The sequence below is a fragment of the Sinocyclocheilus grahami genome, unplaced genomic scaffold (assembly GCF_001515645.1).
Source record: "Sinocyclocheilus grahami isolate Dianchi unplaced genomic scaffold, SAMN03320097.WGS_v1.1 scaffold713.1, whole genome shotgun sequence".
Classification (NCBI taxonomy): Eukaryota; Metazoa; Chordata; class Actinopteri; order Cypriniformes; family Cyprinidae; genus Sinocyclocheilus; species Sinocyclocheilus grahami.
The window spans coordinates 344,386-366,095 of NW_015505892.1; the positions used below are offsets into that span (position 1 = coordinate 344,386).

At 32.1% G+C, this 21,710-nt stretch overlaps 1 protein-coding gene across 4 annotated transcripts; it reads left to right on the forward strand.

The window, feature by feature from the left end:
- The first annotated feature begins 572 nt into the window (after positions 1-572).
- On the forward strand, positions 573-20,590 carry LOC107560180 (abscission/NoCut checkpoint regulator-like). 4 transcript variants are annotated; one of them, XM_016244287.1, is made up of 12 exons: positions 573-766; positions 845-957; positions 1,043-1,096; positions 1,163-1,326; positions 3,089-3,234; positions 3,320-3,425; positions 5,792-6,004; positions 8,207-8,283; positions 11,468-11,569; positions 11,656-11,837; positions 15,798-16,505; positions 20,392-20,590. In XM_016244287.1, the coding sequence occupies exons 1-11, from the start codon at positions 713-715 to the stop codon at positions 15,877-15,879; spliced, it is 1,293 nt and encodes a 430-aa protein (XP_016099773.1). In that variant the 5' UTR covers positions 573-712; the 3' UTR covers positions 15,880-16,505; positions 20,392-20,590. The 4 variants fall into 4 exon arrangements, with proteins under 4 accessions (XP_016099773.1, XP_016099774.1, XP_016099775.1 ...); XM_016244288.1 differs by lacking the exon at positions 11,656-11,837 and adding an exon at positions 14,082-14,263 and having other exon boundaries at positions 20,392-20,589; XM_016244289.1 differs by lacking the exon at positions 20,392-20,590 and adding an exon at positions 18,874-18,904.
- The last annotated feature ends 1,120 nt before the right edge of the window (positions 20,591-21,710 follow it).

Consider the following 21,710-nt stretch of genomic DNA (forward strand, 5'->3'; position numbering starts at 1 on the left):
TACATTTACCCTCCTGAAATATCCTTAATACGCTTTCTTCGCGTCTTTATGAAGCACAAATGTACAAATGTGCGTTTATTTGATTTATTTCTTGGTCTCGTAAGATTGTGTTGTCTCTGCAAAAGACATTTGAACAAAAACCGGAAGCGCGCTGAAGAGATTCTGATTGGGCAACCGCTCACGTGACCTTCTCTAAAATAATAACAGGCTATTATTATATATATATATTTATATTTTTGAATAAACGTTTTTTTAATGTATTATAATAGCGACGTTGTTTTTGACAGTTATTTTTGCTCGTCATAAATTTCGACGATTAGCAACACCAACCGTCGTGTTGCATGCTGGGAAAATGAGTTTTCCCGGTACGTTTCATCTTTAACAGCATCGATTGTTCTATTCGACATTGACAGATAAGATAATTTCAGGTAATTACTGTAATTTTTAATAAGACTTTACACTATTTTGCATGTATTGATCCTTTCAAACTACAATAGTTTTGATTGCTGCAAGCGAGAAAACTACATTTCCCAATACATCCCGGTCCACACACAGCGCTTCCTGTGTTTACATGCTCTTGATTCAAGAGAAGCGTCATTGATAAAGTGCATCTGAAATGGTAACACACTCTAAATGCATGTGTTTAATTACAATCTTGAGCGTTTAAAGTCTCACACTGGCACCGTGTGTGCCTGAGGAATCTGAGTAAGTCATGGATAATCGCTGTTGTGGCTGTGCATCAAAGTTCACTCTCTTCAGAAAAGAGGTTAGCGGATATAAATACAGGTTATTTCATTTCACCGCCTGAATTGAAAGCGTTTGACTCGGGTTTGTGTGTTTGCAGTTGGGTTGTAGAAACTGTGGCCATGCTTTCTGCTCTGGGTGTCTGGCATTCAATGCAAAATATGGAGACAGCCAGCAGAAAGTCTGCAAACAGTGTTATGGGAACCTAACAAGGTCTGGAAGCCAAACACAGGTTATATTCAGACTGAACATGGGTTGTATACTCACTAATGCACAACTGACAGGTCTTTCTGTGCAGCTCAGGCAACCAGAGTGATGCTGGCAGATGGTCCCCACCTGAAAACTACAAAAAGTAAGCATCACGTGACAAATACACCTGTGTGGCAATGGACTAACACACATCTGTGGCATCTTACAGGCGAGTTGCTGCTCTTGAAGCCAAACAAGCTGCGCAGAACCAGCCGTCCAGACCTGCGGGAGCGAGAAGCAGCTCTGTGAGTCTGGTTTCTTCCAGAGGACTCAGTAAAGAGGACCAGATCATCGCAGAACGACTCAACAAGCTGAAAGAGGAAGCCAAGCCACGTAAGATCTGTCAAAATCTGCCTTCTGAACAGCTCGATTTGTTTAAATTGCTTTATAATGTAAACTTTATTATCACCCAGCTCTAATCTGCCGAATGCAGCTATAATGCATGAAGATATTAAGATATTATAAACATTAATGCAGCTATAATGCTTGAAGATATTAAGATATTATAAACATTACTGTCATGATTTTCAAATGCAGCTATAATGCATGAAGATATTAAGATATTATAAACATTACTGTCATGATTTTCAAATGCAGCTATAATGCATGAAGATATTAAGATATTATAAACATTACTGTCATGATTTTCAAATGCAGCTATAATGCATGAAGATATTAAGATATTATAAACATTACTGTCATGATTTTCAAATGCAGCTATAATGCATGAAGATATTAAGATATTATAAACATTACTGTCATGATTTTCAAATGCAGCTATAATGCATGAAGATATTAAGATATTATAAACATTACTGTCATGATTTTCAAATGCAGCTATAATGCATGAAGATATTAAGATATTATCAGGGCTCGACGCTTACTTTTCTTTTTAGGAGCACTTGTGCTCCTAACTTAAAAAATTTAGGAGCACGTTCAAAGTTTTAGGAGCACCTTCTAAACAACTATCCCAAATTTTATCAAAAAGTAGCCTTCCCATTACGAGGTGATATTATTATATTATATAGGTATATATAGGTAAAATTATGTTTTGTAAGCTTTTTAAAAATTTTAATTAAATGACAGAATAAGAACAAGTAGAATAAGAAATATAAGTTACCAATCAAATGAAATCAGTATTAGCAAAATTAGTTTGTAGAGGTGGCACAGAAGAACACACAAGTGGCTTGGTGTACTTTCAGCTGAGAACCAGTGATGATGTTTTTCATTTTGTGTCAAATTATCCATAAACCATATTCCTGTAGAGGTTCAATTATTGCTCAAGGGCTTAATGTTGAATATTCATGAATAAAAACTGTGTGACATGACTTTTAATCAGTAGTACTTGATCAAATTTATGCTGTACCTTGAATGCATTAATGCAATGCAAGTCGCTTTTGGATAAAAGCATCTGCAGGGGTTTTCAAAATGGGGTCTGAGGTCAGTGTAAAAAATAAATAAATAAGATTAAAATAAATAAGTGTATAAAAATGTAAAATATATTGTACAATTTATTGAAAAATAAATTGATTAAAATAAATAAATGAAAATTGATAAAAAAAAATAATTAAAAATTTGATTAAAATTAATAATGTGACTCGATAGAAACAAAATATTTGTCCAAATTATATTTTATGGATATTTATAATATTAATATTTTATTTCAGCTTTTAATAATTTTATTTCAGCTAGTTGCCAAGGCAACATGTCTAATTTTTAATTAGTTTAAGTTGATAAAAATAACTAAAACTGAAATAAAATTAATAAACAGATTTAAATGTAAAAAAAATTATATTAAATATTAGTAACTATATAGACGCATTTAAAAAAATAAAATAAAATTACTAAAACAATATAGAAAATATAAAAATAAAGAAGGAAAATTAATAAAAAATATAATAGTATGTCAGTGATACTTAAATAACTCCGGTAAAACTTGTATAAATAAATTCAGTTAATAATCATTTTATTTAGTATTTAGTATTTCTCAAAGCAAAAAAAAAACAAAACAATAACAGAAGAATAAAACAAACCCACCCATCTAAAATTCTCTTCTACGTCCCTGATCTGATGTGTTGTGTCTCTGTCTTATCAGAGTCCATACCATCAGAGAAGGAGCTGGAGTCTCGTCTCGCTGCGTTAAGAGCCCCGCTTCAGTCCTTCGTGCCGTCTGCTAAAGACACGGAGGAGCGTCTGGCTGCCCTACAGGGACGACCGTCGCCCTCTCAAGCCCCACGGCCTGTACTTCAATATCAGCTTTCACTACTAATGCTCTTGCCATGAGTGACACGACAGCACGCTTTCTGTGCATGTTTAATGTGTGCAGGTTCATCAGCCGCCCGACAGCAGGACTCAGACAGAGCAGACCAATGATTTGATCGCCCAGATGACAGAAGAAGTTGCTATTGATAACCAGCATCCATCTTCAGAGGGTACGTTCACCATTTCTAATTGCCCAATTTATTTTCAGTTGTGAATTTTAATATCCTGATTTAGTTTTATGACGAATGATGCATTGCAGTTTTATAGTGTACATTAAAATTGATTTCAGGGCACGGGATTTCTCGATTTTATTAAACAATGAACATAACAGTTCTATAAAGCAAAAAGCATCACAAAGCCATATGTTACAGGGATTTTAATGTGGTTAAGGCAAGACACTACATGTAAAACTATTGTTTTTGGGCTATTTTGCTTCCATGACATGTCCTATTTAATAGTAGTGTAAAGAAAGCATCCAAAAATGAATTTAAGCGTTTGTTTTGTTGCACTCTATCTAATGCATCTGTAAATTTCAGTTACAATTCATATCTTTAAAGGCTGTGAGTTTTTTTTTTCTAGCAGCACTTGCACCAGGCTTTTATTTTATTTTATTTTATTTTATTTTATTTTATTTTATTTTTTTTTTTTTTATTTTAATTTAATTTGTTTGTTTATTTTAGTCAATTTTATTTAATTTTAGTCAGTTCTGTTCTATTCTATTCCTGTCTATATTTTAAAGGCTTTTATAGAGGGGTTTGTTTATATATCATTCAACTTATATAACATTTTATGGTAACACTTTACAGTAAGGTTTCATGTGTCAACATTAGTTAACATGAACTAACAATCAGAGCATTTATTTATCTCATTAATATTAATTTCAACATATTAAAATACATTATTAAAATTCAAAGTTGTGTCTGTTAATATTACTTAATGGACCTGTGCTAACATGAACTAACAATTAACCGTTGTTACTTTTATTAATTAACGTTAAAAAACGTTAATAAATACTGTAGCAATATTGCTAATTGTCAGTTAATGTTAGTTAATGCATTAATGAACGTTAACTAATAGACCTTATTGTAAAGTGTTACCCATTTTATTTCTAAAAATATGGTGAAAATATATATTTTTCTCTCTGTTGAATGAAATAAATACAAATTAGACTAAATAAATTACATTGGATTAAAATAAATGAAAATTAAAAAAAAAATAGAATAATTTAATAAACAAATAAATAATACTTCTAACAGGACAGTACTGTAGGGCTTTTATTTTATTTTATTTTATTTTATTTTATTTTATTTTATTTTTTTTTTTTTTATTTTAATTTAATTTGTTTGTTTATTTTAGTCAATTTTATTTAATTTTAGTCAGTTCTGTTCTATTCTATTCCTGTCTATATTTTAAAGGCTTTTATAGAGGGGTTTGTTTTTATATCATTCAACTTATATAACATTTTATGGTAACACTTTACAGTAAGGTTTCATGTGTCAACATTAGTTAACATGAACTAACAATCAGAGCATTTATTTATCTCATTAATATTAATTTCAACATATTAAAATACATTATTAAAATTCAAAGTTGTGTCTGTTAATATTACTTAATGGACCTGTGCTAACATGAACTAACAATTAACCGTTGTTACTTTTATTAATTAACGTTAAAAAACGTTAATAAATACTGTAGCAATATTGCTAATTGTCAGTTAATGTTAGTTAATGCATTAATGAACGTTAACTAATAGACCTTATTGTAAAGTGTTACCCATTTTATTTCTAAAAATATGGTGAAATATATATTTTTCTCTCTGTTGAATAAAATAAATAAAAATTAGACTAAATAAATTACATTGGATTAAAATAAATAAAAATGAAAAAAAAATAGAATTATTTAATAAACAAATAAATAATTCTTCTAACAGGACAGTACTGTAGTAAGTAGAAAAAATAGAAACTAAATATTTATTTAGGTTTATAATATTAATTTATAATGTTGTTAATAAGCTACAGTTTTCCCCCTTCACATTGTGGCTGAGCAGAAATAAAATAAAAGTGTTATCTTAATAAAATTATCTTAAATCTTAAAATATTTTGAATATATTCAACTACTAATAGTAAAAGTCCGGATTATTATAGTTAACTAAATACGTTTTCACTTGAAATAAAATGCACTTTATCTGAAATAAAATAAAATAGAAACTTAAACTTTATTTTAGGGGTTTGTTCATATATCATTGACCTTATATAACATTTTATTCCTAAAAACATGGTGAAAGTTTATTATTTTCTGATTTTATGGTGTAAAAACCTTTATATGTCAGCAAAATGACAAGAATTTTGAACCTGGCTTTATCCAATGAACTGGTTTCTGTTCTGGAAATGTATGCAAATGAATGCATATTTAATTAGATGATGCTGCATTTGCATATTGAAACATAACATTTCAGAAAACTTGTTTGTCTGAATGTACTGTGATTAGTCAACGGTGATGATATTTCTCAGTGATATCTCGTTTGTGTCGCACTCAGATGGACCATTAAACGATCTTAATAAGCAAGAGGGCGGGGGTGTGAATGAGAACGAGGATGAGGGCGAGCTGTCAATCAAACAGCTGGAGGCGGAGAACAGCCGTGTGCTGGAGGAGGCCATGCAGGAGCTGAAGAAAGACAAACACAACCAGCAGCAGATGCTGGAGATGGCCAGGAGACTGGCTTTCCTGCAGGGACGGGATCCTGAGCAGGGTGCGTTCTAGGCTACACGATATATCGAAATATCGCAATATGCATATCGCAACGGCGTGCGATATCATTATCATTTTAATAATAGGCTACTTAAATCAAAACGATGCAAAAGGTCAAAGTTTTAGTTCGACGCATGTAGCTTGATGTTAAAAAGAGTTATTAAGTGCAGTAAGTTTCAGAAAACAACTCTTTGCCGTCTCGTCTTGCTGTCGGACTCGCACCTGAAGCGCGCACACAAGCTGCATCTCACGCAGCGTCTCTTCAGTATTAGTACATTTCTGTACCTGAATACTACCGTTTATTTTATCTATGCTTGTGAATTGTGTATTTCTTTTTTTTTCTTCTTTCTGTTCACTTGCCTTTAATCATGTTTGAACTTTCTCAGACTATAGTGTTTGCTGTGGTATATGAAGAAGTACTTAAAGTGTGTGGAAAGCAAAGTCACAATGATATAAAATTAGTGTCATTCATTGTTTTTGTTTGTATGTTCACGTTGATGTTAAATTACATTTTCTGATTTGTGACATTACTTTTTAAGTAATGCTAAAACACTGCTGGTCACTTTCAGAAGTTATAGTGATTCTTTATTTTCCAAGAAAGAATGTGAAACAAATTGGTTATATAATTTTAATTTTTAAATATTTTAAAATATCATTTAAATTGATTTTACACACTTTAAGCAATATCGTATCGCATATCGAATATCGCATTTTTTAACAAGGTATCGCATATCGCATTTTTCTTCAATATCGCACAGCCCTAGTGCGTTCACATCCAGAGACACACAAAAAATATAATGAGTGCGATCGCAGGACTCAACAAGACTCAACCTGACACAGACAGAGTGAAAGACTGGATAATTTTCGATCTGGTAGGGTACAAGTGATTTCAAAACATTTCAGACGGTTTATATATATATCATGTATATATTATTTATCTCGTATAAGATGCATTTGGTTGAGTTGCACTGATTATCTCTGATTATACGGTGATTATCTCTTCAGCGCGAGCAGGACAAACAACAATGCAGAATATGAATAACTATGACTGGGACTGTCATACACATGACATTATAATGAGAAGCTGTTGAAAAAAAAATGTTGTGAATTCTTAGGGTTTAATGTTAACTAGCCTATCTTTTAATCAAAGCATCAAACATTATTTTTGTATCTGCGAGGTGTCCGTTACACTTTTTCTCTGTGTGTTAATGTAATTATGACTGTCGAATTTATTAATCTTAGTTAATGTTAATTTAAACATTTATTAATGCATTATTAAAATCAAAAGTTGTGCTTCTTAACATTCGTTAATACACTGTGAATTAACATGAACAACTGTATTTTCCTTAACTAACAAAGATTAATAAATACTGTAATAAATGTACTGTTCATGGTTCGTTCATGTTAGTTAATACATATTAATAACTACTGTCATACACATAACGTTATAATGAGAGCACTGTTGAAAAAAAAATGTTGTGAATTCTTAGGGTTTCACTAACGTTTAATGTTAACTAGCCTATCTTTTAATCAAAGCATAAAACATTATTTTTGTATCTGCGAGGTGTCCGTTACACTTTTTCTCTGTGTGTTAATGTAATTATGACTGTCGAATTTATTAATCTTAGTTAATGTTAATTTAAACATTTATTAATGCATTATTAAAATCAAAAGTTGTGCTTCTTAACATTCGTTAATACACTGTGAATTAACATGAACAACTGTATTTTCCTTAACTAACAAAGATTAATAAATACTGTAATAAATGTACTGTTCATGGTTCGTTCATGTTAGTTAATACATTAACTAATGGAACCTTTTTGTAAAGAGTTACCATAAATATTAAGAAATTATAATGCATGGATGAATCATTCACAGTAAGACCTATAGCATTAAGAATATATATATATAGGGTCATGTTACATGTTCTTGGTTCTTACTGCGTACAGTTCATTAGTGCATGCATTAGTGCAAAACTTTCTCTGCCTTTGTACTGTATTGCATTGCTCTACTTTTCCTTGCAAAATGCAGCCTTGATTTCTACAGCAGAAATGGAAAGTCAATCAAATCTTTAATATATGAAATCAAATCTTTTGTTCTACTGTTAGGTTTTACATAATATAAATGCATTGTGAATGATGCTTCATGTTACCTTTAAATAGATGCATAATACAACAGTGTTTCTCTGTGTGTGTTTGTTCAGTCAGACTGTCAGATTTCCAGCAGCCTGACAGTGATGAGGAGACGGAGGAAGAGGCCATCAACAGAGTGATGAAGCGGGTCTGTGATATTTATAATATCAAAACAAGACGTCCTACTAATAGTCTTTGTCTGTGGATCCATCTAGAAATCACAAAAGACATGTTTACTGCAGAAATGAAAATATATTACCAGTCCAAAGTTTGGACACGCTGAACTGGATGCATTCATTTTCTTGAAAACCTTTTGATTTTGAACAGTAGCTTTGTAGACAAATATGAATGAATTGCAAAAAAATGTTAATGTCCAGATTGAGCAGAGCTGGAGTCTAAACAAAGAAGAAGCTCAAATATTAGAGAGTTTGATCACTTCATCTTTCCCAGGCTTCTGACTGTTATTTCAGAGTTTCACAACTTTACTTTGTGTTATTCTAACATGTGGAACACATATTCCAACATGTCTTGACATAAGCACTTCTAAATTATGAAATAAGAAGAAATTGTGAGATAAATAGTCATAATAATGGGATAAAATTATAACATAAGTCATAACTATGAGACAGAAAGTCAAAATGATAACAGCAAGTCAACTATGAAATGATTAGTAATAATTATGACATAAGTCAAGAATATGAAATACTAAGTCAACTGATATAAATAGTCATAATTATGACATAAAAGTAAAAATATGACATGCTGAGTCATAATTAAGAAAGTTGAAATTATGACAGTCAACTATGAGATAAATAGTAATAATTATGACATAAGCGTATAAAAATTACATGCTATGTCTTATGAAATGGAAAGTCTAAATTATCACATACTAAGTCATAACTATGAGATAAATAGTCATTATGATGACAAAAGTAAAAAAAATTGCACCAACTCATGACTATGAGATAAACTCAAAAGTATGAAATGCTAAGTCAACTATGAGAAAATGTAAAAATGAATGACAATAGTAAATCATAGTTATGACATACTAAATACTAAGCCTTATTATTTAAGAGATAAATAAGTAAACAATAAGTTTACTTGTGAAATATGAAGTAAACTATGAGATAAATAGTCATAATTATGACATAAAAGTATAAAAATTACATACCATGTCATAATTATGAAATGGAAAGTCTAAATTATCACATAGTCAGAATTAAGTCATGACTATGAGATAAACTCAGAAGTATAAAATACAAAGTCAACTATGAGATAAATAGTCTTAATTATGACAAACTCAAAATTATGAAATGCTAAGTCAACTATGAGATAGTCATAATTATGACATAAAAGTTCAAATGTATGACAATAGGAAGTCATAATTATGACATAAAAGTCAAAGTTATGAAATACAAAGTCAACTATGAAATAGTCATAATTATGACACAAAAATTAAAAATTATGAAACACTACGTCAACGATGAGATAAAGTCATAACTATGACATAAAAGAAAAAAATATGACATGCTCAATTATGAGATATGTCAATTATGAGATAGAAAGTTGAAATTATGACAGTCAACTATTAGATAAATAGTAATAATTATGTCGTAGAAGTAAAAAAAAATGACAAGTCAATTATGAAATGGAAAGTGTAAATTGTCACATAAGTCATAACTATGAGATAGTCATAATTATGACTTAAAAGTAAAATAAGTAAACAATCCCCCGGTTTCACAGACAAGGCTTAAGCCTAGTCCTTGACTAAAATGTAAATCTGAGCTGTTTCAACTGAAGTCATGACTATTAGATAAACTCAAAAGTATTAAATGCTAAGTCAACTATGAGAAAATGTAAAAATGAATGACAATAGTAAATCATAGTTATGACATACTAAATACTAAGCCTTATTTAAGAGATAAATAAGTAAACAATAAGTTTACTTATGAAATATGAAGTAAACTATGAGATAAATAGTCATAATTATGACATAAAAGTATAAAAATTACATACTATGTCATAATTATGAAATGGAAAGTCTAAATTATCACATACTAAGTCAGAACTAAGATAAATAGTCTTAATTATGACAAACTCAAAATTATGAAATGCTAAGTCAACTATGAGATAAATAGTCATAATTATGACATAAAAGTACAAATGTATGACAATAGTAAGTCATAATTATGACATAAAAGTCAAAGTTATGAAATACAAAGTCAACTATGAAATAGTCATAATTATGACACAAAAATTCAAAATTATGAAACACTAAGTCAACGATGAGATAGTCATAACTATGACATAAAAGAAAAAATATGACATGCTCAATTATGAGATATGTCAATTATGTTGGAAAGTTGGAATTATGACAGTCAACTATTAGATAAATAGTAATAATTATGTTGTAGAAGTAAAAAAATGACAAGTCATAATTATGAAATGGAAAGTGTAAATTGTCACATAAGTCATAACTATGAGATAGTCATAATTATGACTTAAAAGTAAAAATGTATGACAATAGTAAGTCATAATTATGACATAAAAGTCAAAGTTATGAAATACTAAGTCATAACTATGAGATAAGTAAACAATCCCCCGGTTTCACAGACAAGGCTTAAGCCTAGTCCTTGACTAAAATGTAAATCTGAGCTGTTTCAACTGAAAGAAACTTGCACTGACTGATCTTAAAACATGTCAATGCCTTTGTTTTGTCTTAAGATGCACACCAGTAATGCTTTTTTCTAAGGCATGTTTATAAAAATGTACGCTTAATTGTCCTCAATTACTCAATTAGTCCTAATTGAACTATGGCCTAATCCTGGCTTAGTCTAAGCCCTGTCTATGAAACCGGGCCAATGTTTACTTGTGAAATACGAAGTCATACTTAATTGTCCTCAATTACTCAATTAGTCATAATTGAACTATGGGCTAATCCTGGCTTAGTCTAAGCCCTGTCTATGAAACCGGGCCAATGTTTACTTGTGAAATACGAAGTCATTATTATGACAAAAAAAACGAATAACTATAAGTCATAACTATAGTAGTGTATATTAATTAGGCTATTATAGCCAGTTTATTTTGAACTGTGGCACATCCCATAGCAACCACCAGAAATGTTTACTTGTGAAATACGAAGTCATTATTATGACAAAAAAACGAATAACTATAAGTCATAACTATAGTAGTGTATATTAATTAGGCTATTATAGCCAGTTTATTTTGAACTGTGGCACATCCCATAGCAACCACCAGAGGTTGGTATTTAGATCGATCCGTCAGAGCTCAGTTTGAAGGCGTCTTGCGTGTGTTTTCTGTCACTCGTTCAGTTATCAGAGGAAGCAGCTTTAGATGAGGCCAGCGGCTACAACATCCCACCAGAGCTCAGCGGCCCGATGAACAGAGAGAAGGACACGTCCAGCAGGAAACCGGTAACAACCCGACACACATGCATAATACAAACGCTAAAATTTACTTTTTTCTGAATTGTACATTATTTTTTTCCTGTGTGTTCAAGCTCTCAGTGCTGCGTTCTAAATCAAAGCCGGCCGCTGCTGCCTCACAGATCCAGCGTGTAAAAGATGATGATAGGGATGAGGATGATGATGAAGAGCTGCCGTGGTGCTGCATCTGTAATCAGAACGCCACCATTCGCTGCCACACGTGTGAGCGAGATCTGTACTGCGCCCGCTGCTTTAGGTACGAAGGGTGACGATCGTCTCATTTCTCTTGTTGTCTTCAGTAGTGTTTACTGAGATGAGCATCACTAGTACTACTAGTACTCATACTCATCAAACCTCTAGCACTATCTAGACAATGATTCCTCAAATTAAATTTTACAAACTTGAAGGTGGACTCTTCGGACCACCCTAGCAACCACACAGAATATCCTAGCAACTCAATTCCCTGGCAACCATACCATGATTCTGAAAGGGCTTAAAGAGGCGACTTGAACAGCAACAGTCATTTATTTACTGAATTTCAGCATATGATTATTTACTTTTTCAATTTACATTCTTTACTCCTTAGAAAAAGGTCATGCTTTGGTAAATCATAATTACGACAAGTCAAAATTATGAAATACTAATTATGAGATGCTGCTAAGTCATAATTATCAGATGAAGTTGAAATTATGAGATAAAAAGTCATAATTTTGACAGTCAAAAAGTCGAAATTATGAAAACTAAGTCATAATTATGAGATAGCCATATTTATAGGATAGGCACATTATGTGATAAAAAGTTGAAATTATGATTAAAAGTGATGATTATGACATAAAAAGTTGAAATTAGGACATACTAAGTCATAAGATGACATAAAATGTTGGTGTAATTATTACAAAAAGTCACAAATGATGATATACTAAGCTATGCTATAATATAGCTATGATATACAATTGAAATTATGACATATTAAGTCATAATTATGAGGTAAAAATTCATAATTATTAAATAAAAAGTTGAAAAGTCATAATTATGACATCAAAAGTTAAAAAGTCATAATTATCTCACAAAAGTCAAACTTTTGATATGGTTAGTCATAACTATGAGATATACAGTTGAAATTATGACATTCTGAGTCATAATTATGAGATAAAAGTTGAAATTATGACCTAAATAATCATAAGGCTTTGGTAAATCATAATTATGACAAGTCAAAATTATGAAATGCTCGGACATAATTATGACATAAAAAGTTGAAATTATGAGATACTGCTAAATCATAATTATCAGATGAAGTTGAAATTATGAGATAAAAAGTCATAATTTTGACAGTCAAAAAGTCGAAATTATGAAAACTAAGTCATAATTATGAGATAGCCATATTTATAGGATAGGCACATTATGTGATAAAAAGTTGAAATTATGATTAAAAGTTATGATTATGACATAAAAAGTTGAAATTAGGACATACTAAGTCATAAGATGACATAAAATGTTGGTGTAATTATTACAAAAAGTCACAAATGATGATATACTAAGCTATGCTATAATATAGCTATGATATACAATTGAAATTATGACATATTAAGTCATAATTATGAGGTAAAAATTCATAATTATTAAATAAAAAGTTGAAAAGTCATAATTATGACATCAAAAGTTAAAAAGTCATAATTATCTCACAAAAGTCAAACTTTTGATATGGTTAGTCATAACTATGAGATATACAGTTGAAATTATGACATTCTGAGTCATAATTATGAGATAAAAGTTGAAATTATGACCTAAATAATCATAAGGCTTTGGTAAATCATAATTATGACAAGTCAAAATTATGAAATGCTCGGACATAATTATGACATAAAAAGTTGAAATTATGAGATACTGCTAAATCATAATTATCAGATGAAGTTGAAATTATGAGATAAAAAGTCATAATTTTGACAGTCAAAAAGTCGAAATTATGAAAACTAAGTCATAATTATGAGATAGCCATATTTATAGGATAGGCACATTATGTGATAAAAAGTTGAAATTATGATTAAAAGTTATGATTATGACATAAAAAGTTGAAATTAGGACATACTAAGTCATAAGATGACATAAAATGTTGGTGTAATTATTACAAAAAGTCACAAATGATGATATACTAAGCTATGCTATAATATAGCTATGATATACAATTGAAATTATGACATATTAAGTCATAATTATGAGGTAAAAATTCATAATTATTAAATAAAAAGTTGAAAAGTCATAATTATGACATCAAAAGTTAAAAAGTCATAATTATCTCACAAAAGTCAAACTTTTGATATGGTTAGTCATAACTATGAGATATACAGTTGAAATTATGACATTCTGAGTCCAGCGGCCCGATGAACAGAGAGAATGACACGTCCAGCAGGAAACCGGTAACAACCCGACACACATGCATAATACAAACGCTAAAATGTACTTTTTTCTGAATTGTACATTATTTTTTTCCTGTGTGTTCAAGCTCTCAGTGCTGCGGTCTAAATCAAAGCCGGCCGCTGCTGCCTCACAGATCCAGCGTGTAAAAGATGATGATAGGGATGAGGATGATGATGAAGAGCTGCCGTGGTGCTGCATCTGTAATCAGAACGCCACCATTCGCTGCCACACGTGTGAGCGAGATCTGTACTGCGCCCGCTGCTTTAGGTACGAAGGGTGACGATCGTCTCATTTCTCTTGTTGTCTTCAGTAGTGTTTACTGAGATGAGCATCACTAGTACTACTAGTTCTCATACTCATCAAACCTCTAGCACTATCTAGACAATGATTCCTCAAATTAAATTTTACAAACTTGAAGGTGGACTCTTCGGACCACCCTAGCAACCACACAGAATATCCTAGCAACTCAATTCCCTGGCAACCATACCATGATTCTGAAAGGGCTTAAAGAGGCGACTTGAACAGCAACAGTCATTTATTTACTGAATTTCAGCATATGATTATTTACTTTTTCAATTTACATTCTTTACTCCTTAGAAAAAGGTCATGCTTTGGTAAATCATAATTACGACAAGTCAAAATTATGAAATACTAATTATGAGATGCTGCTAAGTCATAATTATCAGATGAAGTTGAAATTATGAGATAAAAAGTCATAATTTTGACAGTCAAAAAGTCGAAATTATGAAAACTAAGTCATAATTATGAGATAGCCATATTTATAGGATAGGCACATTATGTGATAAAAAGTTGAAATTATGATTAAAAGTTATGATTATGACATAAAAAGTTGAAATTAGGACATACTAAGTCATAAGATGACATAAAATGTTGGTGTAATTATTACAAAAAGTCACAAATGATGATATACTAAGCTATGCTATAATATAGCTATGATATACAATTGAAATTATGACATATTAAGTCATAATTATGAGGTAAAAATTCATAATTATTAAATAAAAAGTTGAAAAGTCATAATTATGACATCAAAAGTTAAAAAGTCATAATTATCTCACAAAAGTCAAACTTTTGATATGGTTAGTCATAACTATGAGATATACAGTTGAAATTATGACATTCTGAGTCATAATTATGAGATAAAAGTTGAAATTATGACCTAAATAATCATAAGGCTTTGGTAAATCATAATTATGACAAGTCAAAATTATGAAATGCTCGGACATAATTATGACATAAAAAGTTGAAATTATGAGATACTGCTAAATCATAATTATCAGATGAAGTTGAAATTATGAGATAAAAAGTCATAATTTTGACATCAAAAGTTAAAAAGTCATAATTATCACATAAAAAGTAAAACTTTTGACAAAGTAAAAAAAAAAGTCATTATAATGCTTTGGTAAATCATAATTATGACTTTGTATCTCATAATTTTAATATTATTATGACAGAAAAAAATTATTATAAATATGATTTACCAAAGCATATTTTTTTTCTTATGCGTCAGAAATGGGCTTCCGTACTTAACAGTTTTGTTTCGTTTTTTTCAGACCTCATGCCACATCTTACCCTCTGTCAGATTGAATATTTTGACCGAGTTGAGCGTTAATCTGAATCTCGGCGCATTAAACTCTCGCTCTTCAGCATTTGGACTCATTCAGGAATCATTCACTGGGTTTATTCCATGAGATCTTGCCAAATGTGAAATGTGCTGCGTTTTGAAGTACTGTACTTGCGATATTAATTAGTGTTGAATTTGTCTGTCATTCTGCCACAGGGAAGGTCACGACAAATATGACAGAAAAGAGCATCGCACTTCCTCATATACGGCCCCTAAGAAAGGCAAGAAGAAACCCTGAAACCTTCACGAGCAGCCGTATGATTTAGGTGATTAACTTATTTAATTGTAGCCAACAGAAAATAATAATGTCGCTTAAATATGCTTCTGACAACACAAAGTAGCCTTAGACTCAGGATTGTTCAAAGTGTGAAAATTATGTTGTTATCATCGTTGGTGGAATTAATAGACTCTTAGAAGCTGTAATATGACCATCTGTAAATATAAAACTGGACTGGACTTTAATAAAAGACTTGCAGGTCATGTGCACTAGAGAACTAGTTCTTCACGTCGCGTCTTCTCTTTGCTGGCATTTCCATGTTGTCATGAATAATTCAAAGGCCAGTATTGAGGGTAAGCAGAGCGCTGTCAGAGACGAATGACAGGAAGTCCAGTGCATTAGTGTTCCAGAGCCATACTGACATTTAAGACGCTACATGACTTCACTGGCTTGTACTGTACTGTTATCTGTTGGCATCAGCATTGGCAGACATAACAAAAAGACAAAATCAACAATAAATGGAAAACATTGAATGTGCTAAGTGTGTTATGTGTGTGTGAACTGTACACTGAGTTAGTCAAAGCACATATCAGCACATCAGCTGCTTTACTGTGTTATCACTTTATGACCTCGTGTGTGTGTGTGTGGTCATAATTATCTCACAAAAGTCAAACTTTTGATATGGTTAGTCATAACTATGAGATATACAGTTGAAATTATGACATTCTGAGTCATAATTATGAGATAAAAGTTGAAATTATGACCTAAATAATCATAAGGCTTTGGTAAATCATAATTATGACAAGTCAAAATTATGAAATGCTCGGACATAATTATGAGATAAAAAGTTGAAATTATGAGATACTGCTAAATCATAATTATCAGATGAAGTTGAAATTATGAGATAAAAAGTCATAATTTTGACAGTCAAAAAGTCGAAATTATGAAAACTAAGTCATAATTATGAGATAGCCATATTTATAGGATAGGCACATTATGTGATAAAAAGTTGAAATTATGATTAAAAGTGATGATTATGACATAAAAAGTTGAAATTAGGACATACTAAGTCATAAGATGACATAAAATGTTGGTGTAATTATTACAAAAAGTCACAAATGATGATATACTAAGCTATGCTATAATATAGCTATGATATACAATTGAAATTATGACATATTAAGTCATAATTATGAGGTAAAAATTCATAATTATTAAATAAAAAGTTGAAAAGTCATAATTATGACATCAAAAGTTAAAAAGTCATAATTATCTCACAAAAGTCAAACTTTTGATATGGTTAGTCATAACTATGAGATATACAGTTGAAATTATGACATTCTGAGTCATAATTATGAGATAAAAGTTGAAATTATGACCTAAATAATCATAAGGCTTTGGTAAATCATAATTATGACAAGTCAAAATTATGAAATGCTCGGACATAATTATGAGATAAAAAGTTGAAATTATGAGATACTGCTAAATCATAATTATCAGATGAAGTTGAAATTATGAGATAAAAAGTCATAATTTTGACAGTCAAAAAGTCGAAATGATGAAATACTAAGTCATAATTATGAGATAAATAGCCATATTTATAGGATAGGCACATTATGTGATAAAAAGTTGAAATTAGGACATACTAAGTCATAAAATGACATAAAATGTTGGTGTAATTATTACAAAAAGTCACAAATGATGATATACTAAGCTATGATATAATATAGCTATGATATACAATTGAAATTATGACATATTAAGTCATAATTATGAGGTAAAAATTCATAATTATTAAATAAAAAGTTGAAAAGTCATAATTATGACATCAAAAGTTAAAAAGTCATAATTATCACATAAAAAGTAAAACTTTTGACAAAGTCAAAAAAAAAAAGTCATTATAATGCTTTGGTAAATCATAATTATGACTTTGTATCTCATAATTTTAATATTATTATGACAGAAAAAAATTATTATAAATATGATTTACCAAAGCATATTTTTTTTCTTATGCGTCAGAAATGGGCTTCCGTACTTAACAGTTTTGTTTCGTTTTTTTCAGACCTCATGCCACATCTTACCCTCTGTCAGATTGAATATTTTGACCGAGTTGAGCGTTAATCTGAATCTCGGCGCATTAAACTCTCGCTCTTCAGCATTTGGACTCATTCAGGAATCATTCACTGGGTTTATTCCATGAGATCTTGCCAAATGTGAAATGTGCTGCGTTTTGAAGTACTGTACTTGCGATATTAATTAGTGTTGAATTTGTCTGTCATTCTGCCACAGGGAAGGTCACGACAAATATGACAGAAAAGAGCATCGCACTTCCTCATATACGGCCCCTAAGAAAGGCAAGAAGAAACCCTGAAACCTTCACGAGCAGCCGTATGATTTAGGTGATTAACTTATTTAATTGTAGCCAACAGAAAATAATAATGTCGCTTAAATATGCTTCTGACAACACAAAGTAGCCTTAGACTCAGGATTGTTCAAAGTGTGAAAATTATGTTGTTATCATCGTTGGTGGAATTAATAGACTCTTAGAAGCTGTAATATGACCATCTGTAAATATAAAACTGGACTGGACTTTAATAAAAGACTTGCAGGTCATGTGCACTAGAGAACTAGTTCTTCACGTCGCGTCTTCTCTTTGCTGGCATTTCCATGTTGTCATGAATAATTCAAAGGCCAGTATTGAGGGTAAGCAGAGCGCTGTCAGAGACGAATGACAGGAAGTCCAGTGCATTAGTGTTCCAGAGCCATACTGACATTTAAGACGCTACATGACTTCACTGGCTTGTACTGTACTGTTATCTGTTGGCATCAGCATTGGCAGACATAACAAAAAGACAAAATCAACAATAAATGGAAAACATTGAATGTGCTAAGTGTGTTATGTGTGTGTGAACTGTACACTGAGTTAGTCAAAGCACATATCAGCACATCAGCTGCTTTACTGTGTTATCACTTTATGACCTCGTGTGTGTGTGTGTGAGAGAGAGAGAGCGAGAGAGTGAGTGAGTGAGTGAGAGAGTGAGAGAGTGAGTGAGTGAGTGAGAGAGTGAGAGAGTGAGTGAGTGAGTGAGAGAGTGAGAGAGTGAGTGAGTGAGTGAGAGAGTGAGAGAGTGAGTGAGTGAGTGAGAGAGTGAGAGAGTGAGTGAGTGAGTGAGAGAGTGAGAGAGTGAGTGAGTGAGTGAGAGAGTGAGAGAGTGAGTGAGTGAGTGAGAGAGTGAGAGAGTGAGTGAGTGAGTGAGAGAGTGAGAGAGTGAGTGAGTGAGTGAGAGAGTGAGAGAGTGAGTGAGTGAGTGAGAGAGTGAGAGAGTGAGTGAGTGAGTGAGAGAGTGAGAGAGTGAGTGAGTGAGTGAGAGAGTGAGAGAGTGAGTGAGTGAGTGAGAGAGTGAGAGAGTGAGTGAGTGAGTGAGAGAGTGAGAGAGTGAGTGAGTGAGTGAGAGAGTGAGAGAGTGAGTGAGTGAGTGAGAGAGTGAGAGAGTGAGTGAGTGAGTGAGAGAGTGAGAGAGTGAGTGAGTGAGTGAGAGAGTGAGAGAGTGAGTGAGTGAGTGAGAGAGTGAGAGAGTGAGTGAGTGAGTGAGAGAGTGAGAGAGTGAGTGAGTGAGTGAGAGAGTGAGAGAGTGAGTGAGTGAGTGAGAGAGTGAGAGAGTGAGTGAGTGAGTGAGAGAGTGAGAGAGTGAGTGAGTGAGTGAGAGAGTGAGAGAGTGAGTGAGTGAGTGAGAGAGTGAGAGAGTGAGTGAGTGAGTGAGAGAGTGAGAGAGTGAGTGAGTGAGTGAGAGAGTGAGAGAGTGAGTGAGTGAGTGAGAGAGTGAGAGAGTGAGTGAGTGAGTGAGAGAGTGAGAGAGTGAGTGAGTGAGTGAGAGAGTGAGAGAGTGAGTGAGTGAGTGAGAGAGTGAGAGAGTGAGTGAGTGAGTGAGAGAGTGAGAGAGTGAGTGAGTGAGTGAGAGAGTGAGAGAGTGAGTGAGTGAGTGAGAGAGTGAGAGAGTGAGTGAGTGAGTGAGAGAGTGAGAGAGTGAGTGAGTGAGTGAGAGAGTGAGAGAGTGAGTGAGTGAGTGAGAGAGTGAGAGAGTGAGTGAGTGAGTGAGAGAGTGAGAGAGTGAGTGAGTGAGTGAGAGAGTGAGAGAGTGAGTGAGTGAGTGAGAGAGTGAGAGAGTGAGTGAGTGAGTGAGAGAGTGAGAGAGTGAGTGAGTGAGTGAGAGAGTGAGAGAGTGAGTGAGTGAGTGAGAGAGTGAGAGAGTGAGTGAGTGAGTGAGAGAGTGAGAGAGTGAGTGAGTGAGTGAGAGAGTGAGAGAGTGAGTGAGTGAGTGAGAGAGTGAGAGAGTGAGTGAGTGAGTGAGAGAGTGAGAGAGTGAGTGAGTGAGTGAGAGAGTGAGAGAGTGAGTGAGTGAGTGAGAGAGTGAGAGAGTGAGTGAGTGAGTGAGAGAGTGAGAGAGTGAGTGAGTGAGTGAGAGAGTGAGAGAGTGAGTGAGTGAGTGAGAGAGTGAGAGAGTGAGTGAGTGAGTGAGAGAGTGAGAGAGTGAGTGAGTGAGTGAGAGAGTGAGAGAGTGTGTGTGTGTGTGTGTATACAGTAAATCAGTGTTTGACCTTCAGCCCACATACATTCTGTAGTTACATCACACTCCAGGACGTAGTCACGACCTGAAAAGCCTAGAACATGGTTTTTATTGTATTGTATTTTATTTACTATTACTTTTACTTTATTTTGAGCATTACACCTGTATTTTACTTTCTATTTTATGATGTTATTTAGAGCATTACACCTGTATTTTTTTTTTATTCTGAGTGTTATTTTATTTTTTATCTGTAATTGAATTTAATATTATTTTACTTTATTGTATTTAGAGGATTATGCCTGTATTTTATTTTATTTGTTACTTGTAATTTATTTTGAGCTTAATTTAATTTTACTTTTGTTTTATTTTGTTTGGTTTTATTTTATTTTGAGCATTACACCTTTATTTTATTTTACTTCTTTTATTTTATTAAGAGTATTATACTTGTATTTTATTTTCATTTACATTACTTTTTACTTTATATAGAGCATTACACCTATATTTTATTATTTTATTTTATTTTATTTTGTACATTATACCTGAATTTTTTATTTTATTTTATTTTATTTTATTAAGAGCATTAACGCCTGTATTTAATTTTACTTTTTTACATTTTATTTCATTTTTATTTAGATAATTATACTTGTATTTTCATTGTATTTTATTAGGTGCAATACGCCTGTATTTTATTTTACTTTTTTTATTTTATTTTATATAGAGCATTACACCTGTATTTTATTTTTCCCTTTTATCAACCACAGCATCACAGTAAACAGCTGAGGTTAATGACTAAACTGAGAAATGCGGCATAAAAGTTAACCTTCAAGAGCCATCTTTACTCTTTATTACCACTACATGCACTTTTGCTTTCTCCAGCCTTACTGTTGTTTACTGGCGTGTTTTATTGTGTTTAATAGTTCACTGGAGTGTTTCTCCATCTCATTTTAAAGTTCATATAATCAAAGTAATTTAAAAGCTTCAATCAAATGTAAATATAGTTGAAAGGATTATTCTGGGTTATAGACAGAATCTGTGGCATCATGCTGTTGCTCACCAAAGCCAGTAAGTTTATCAAAACAAACAAGTATTACAGTCAAACACAAAGCTTTCGTATGTTTGTTAATTCTTCAATAAAATATTTGTTATTTGAGCTGTAAAGTGCCTTTTTAGAGCTGCTGGACGTAGTTGTGGTTCATTTATCCTCATGCAGATCATCTTCGGCTTCACCAGATATACATGTGCATGATCTGAAATACTGCATTTATTAATGCAACACTGGACATATTT